Source organism: Echinops telfairi, unplaced genomic scaffold (genome assembly GCF_000313985.2).
Source record: "Echinops telfairi isolate 266 unplaced genomic scaffold, ASM31398v2 ScPeMD7_7457;HRSCAF=8495, whole genome shotgun sequence".
NCBI classification, from domain to species: Eukaryota; Metazoa; Chordata; class Mammalia; order Afrosoricida; family Tenrecidae; genus Echinops; species Echinops telfairi.
In genome coordinates, this window is record NW_022111357.1 from 23,232,655 (window position 1) to 23,237,173 (window position 4,519).

The window sequence follows — 4,519 nt, forward strand, 5'->3', positions numbered from 1 at the left end:
TTACTATGTCTTATAGAATCTTTTTTTTAATCATTTTATTAGGGGCTCATACAACTCCTATCACAATCCATACATACATCAGTTGTGTAAAGCACATTTGTACATTCATTGCCCTCATCATTCTCAAAACATTTCCTCTCCACTTAAGCCCCCGGCATTAGGTCCTCAGACCAATGTTACTTTGAGGACTGAAGTACACTTGACAAGCCATAGTATATTCTCCATTGCCATCATATGCATGTGAAAACTGGGCACTGAATAAAGATTAAAAAAATCAATGCATTTGAATTATGGTGCTGGTGAAGAACATCAAAGTTCATGGACTACTAAAAGAACAAATTTTTCATGGAAGTGTGACCAGAATTGCTCCACAGTGAAAAAGATGGTCCTTTTATTTTTTCTAGTTTTATTGGCACAAAATCCACATCATACAATTCAATTATGCAATTATGTCAAGAAGAACTGTACAATTGTTACCACAATCAATTTCAGAAGATCCCCCTCCAGGATTAAATCACTTTTAAAATGAGTTGTGTAATCACATTCAGTTCTAGTGCTCCCTCCCCCTCCCGCCTTCATTGTTTACTCCACAAAACCCCTCACCGTCCCCATCTCCCCTCTACCTGCCCCCTACATTTCTTTTCTACAAGTCCTTCCATCAGTAATTATCTCTATGCATCCACTCCTTCTGTGCATCACAAACTGGTTAACCCAACAGAAACAGTAAAGAACAGAAACAAAATGAGGTGGTAAAGATAAAAACAATAGTAATATAAAGATAAAAATACCAAAAATGAGTAATAAAAAGACCTCCAGGAATATTTTAAAAACCAGGGAAAGAATTTTTGTCATGGAACAAGCAAGACAACCTTGCACCAATTAGGATGGGTCTAGAGGGAGGTCAACTGGCCAAATATCAAGTTTGATCCAGCGTAATCAGGATTACAGTGATCTAGACCCAATCTTCTATACTTTGGACATACTGTCATGAGAAAGCAGTCCTTGGAGAAGGTCTGTAAGGTAGAGGGATGGTGGGGGCGGGAGGTAAGAAGGCCCTCCCTCAACAAGATGGGCTGACACAGTGGACTCAAACTTAAGAACAATTGGGAGGACGGTGTAGGACCAGGCTGTGTTTTGTTTTGTCGTGCATAAGGTTTTTATGGGTCAGATCCGGCTCAGTGGCATATGTATGTGTGTGTATACACACACACACACACACACACACACACATAAAAATCCTTGGTCCATTTTATAAGCAGCACTGTCAGTTTCTTGAGAAATAACCTCCATGAGGCATTTGGTAATTCTAATAATAAGCATCATTAATCTAGCCAATGGTATAGAATTTAAAATACTATTGAGACAAGGAAAATATACATATATAGGAAACTTTAAGTAAATGGACACTAAGAAAACAATGAGGATCAGACACAAGGCAAAAATTACAATAACACTCTTTCACTAAGGTCAAAGAATGTCTGCAGAACTAAGTAAGGCATGTCATAAAAAACAAAGACAAGTACTCATGAAATGTTTGGAACCCTCTGATATATGACAGAGCATATAGAGGGCACAGCTAAGGAAACTTCTTAACCAATCACCTCCAAGGGCTGAGCTATTGGCCTTGAAAGCTAAGGACCATAATCTTGGGGACTGCTGAGATTAAGTGCATAACAGAGTACATAAAGACAAGGTTCTAGCTCCTACTTCAGTGAGTACCTATTGTCTAGGATCCTAAAAGTTTATTACTGATATGACATCCGCACTGGTTTGTTTTTCTGTTATTTATTGAAGGTTTGTTATTTATTGAAGAGAGTAATATTTAAGACCACACAAATATTTAAGTAGAAATATGCACACCATTATCCATAATAGGCAAAATTGGAAACTAAACATCCATGAACTCATAAATGGATAAATTTGCTACATTGACAAAACACTACTCAGAAATAAAAAGAAACCATTGAATCGCAAACCATTATGTGAATCATCAAAAGGGCAGCGTTTAACTGAGGACAAAGTTAGGGACATAGGTAGAATGAAAACAAGAAAAGGAGGAAGTGATGGCATGTTGAGGGTATTACAATGAATGAAATGAGTATAATAAATTGTTGAATGTAAACATGATCAGCTCTATAAACCTGCACTCAATTTACAATAAAAAGTTGGGTTTTTTTAATTGTGTGAAAAAGCACAAAAGACTACATGTTATATAACCTCATTTATATGGAGTTCTAGAAAAGGTGAAACCATGATGACAGAAAGCAAACCTGTAGCCATGAAGCCAGGGGTCAAGAGAGGGAAGTGACTGCAAAGGGGCACAAGGAAGGTGAGGTGATAAAGCTAAAAATATAAAGTGTTGATGCAAAAAATGTGACGGCCTACATAAAAATAAGCTTGGAAATTTAGAAATAAAACGTAAAGCCCCAGGTGGCCATAAATTGTCATTCCTCAGCAAAAAAGATTTCTTCCAGGGGCACACACATAACACAAAAATTCTTCACTTATCATGGGATTATGGGTCATTATTTTCTCTATATCCTAAGTTTCTCTAATATAACATTACCCTTATAACATTTAATGCCACAGAACTATGAAACAATTAGAAATGCATCTGCATTTCATTAATTAAAAATGCACGACAATGCACCTGCTCACACAGTCATCCTCAGTGTGACCTCACCTGACCTCGCTCTGTGCCACTTTTTCGTTTTCAAGAATGAAGAGGGCCATGAAAGGACAGTGATTAGATGAAATAGAAGAGAAGAAAAAAAACAAGGGAAGTGTTGTCAGCCTTAAGTTTGAAAATGTTTCCAAGAATGGAATCACAGATTTGACGAATGTATTAAGTGTAATGGAAAGTACTTTGAAGGTTGCTAAGGTTGTTTGGTAAAAATATTTAAATGCATGCTTTGAAAAAAAATTGTTTGGGGAGGGTTGAAGGGGGTACCCCCATCATACTCCATAAAAAGGAGTATATCATCTGACAGCGAGTGACAAGGCAACACACAAAAGCAGAAATTTTACAATTCCTACGTATTAAAATAGTATCTTTCTGAAATTTTTCTCTGGCTAACTGAGCTGATAAGGAAAAAAAACACTACAGAGAAAGATGACAGATACTGAAATCCAAAGCCACTGCTAAAATACAAAGGAAATAACTGAGGAAATTAAGCACCTTTGAGGAAAAAAATGTGTTCTTGTAATTTAGAAAGTAAGCTCTACATGTAGTACATACATTATACAGAACATACACTAGATACATCTTTAAATTTCAGAGAGTAATGACAATAGATACTACATATAGTTTTATGTGCTTACAATTTTGGGTAGATTAAGGTAATCTCAAAAACTGCAGAGGGGACAGTGAAAAGATAATCAAGAGATGTTTTCTAAAGATGATGTTGATCTCTCACAATCTCCAACTCTCTTGCAAGGTACACACATGAGCTTTTATGTCATTTAGTTCACTGAACTTTGCACTTACCCTTACCTTCTTCCACACCTAGGATACTTGAAATATCAATTGGCTGTCGTCCAATTATGAGAATTATGAATTGGCAGATACCCAGCTCGGATTTGGGACTGATCCTTAGTCAAGCATCAACTGCCATGGCATTTAATTCAACTAACTACTAAAAACAAGTGACTTGCTAGTATGGTAGTGGTTCCAAAACATCCCCCAAAAGGCGGACAACTGTTATAACCCAAAACATTATTATAAAACATTTTAAATTTTCACCTGCAGTATCAAAAAGTCCGAGAGTATATGGCTCTCCACCAATCATAACTGTGACTGCATAGTTGTCGAAAACCTAAAAACACAAATACAATACTGTTAGTGTGCAGAGAGGGGCATGGTAAAATAGGACAGGGAAGTTCCCAAACTAAGGCACTGTTTCCTTCCCAATCCTTAACCCTCCTTCTCTCTTAGCCTAGCTCCCTTAAACAGGCATACCTCATTTTCTTATTCTTCTCTTGACTGTGCTTCGTAGATGCTGCATTTCTTACCAAGTGAAGGTTTGTGGCAACTCTGCATTGAGCAAGGCTATCAATGCCATTTTTCTTACATCCTGGGCTTCCTTTATGTCTGTGTAACATGCTGGTAATTCTCACAATTATTTCCAACTTTTTCATAATGCTCTTGCATACTTGGCTAGATTATAGTATAGTATAACTCTTATTCACCCTGGGTAACCAAAAACTTGACATAACTCACTTTATTGTGATACTCATTTTATTGTAGTGGACTGGAACTGAACTTACAGTATCTCCGAGGTATGCCTGTATAATCAAACTTGCCAATTAAGACCTCGAAAGAGCTAAGCAGTTCTGAAAAAAGCGGCAGGGAATGGTCCTTGGATGTCTGCCCTACACCAGCAGTCTGAATAAAGATACAGAGTAGGATCTGACTATCACAGCATAGGCCTCTAGCTATATAAATTGATACTGCTCAAATTGAAAACTTTTGAAACAATATACCTCAATGTTCAATTTGAATTCTAAGAATTTAATTCAA

The 4,519-nt window shown here is 36.9% G+C and overlaps 1 protein-coding gene across 1 annotated transcript in view; it reads right to left on the bottom strand.

Annotated features, from left to right (window-relative positions):
* CDC42 (cell division cycle 42) overlaps positions 1-4,519 on the bottom strand; it is a 53,966-nt gene that overhangs the window by 12,456 nt on the left and 36,991 nt on the right. Inside the window, exon 3 of the mRNA XM_004705126.3 lies at positions 3,743-3,815. Within this exon, the coding sequence (XP_004705183.1) occupies positions 3,743-3,815 (73 nt within the window). The remainder of the gene's footprint in view (positions 1-3,742; positions 3,816-4,519) is intronic.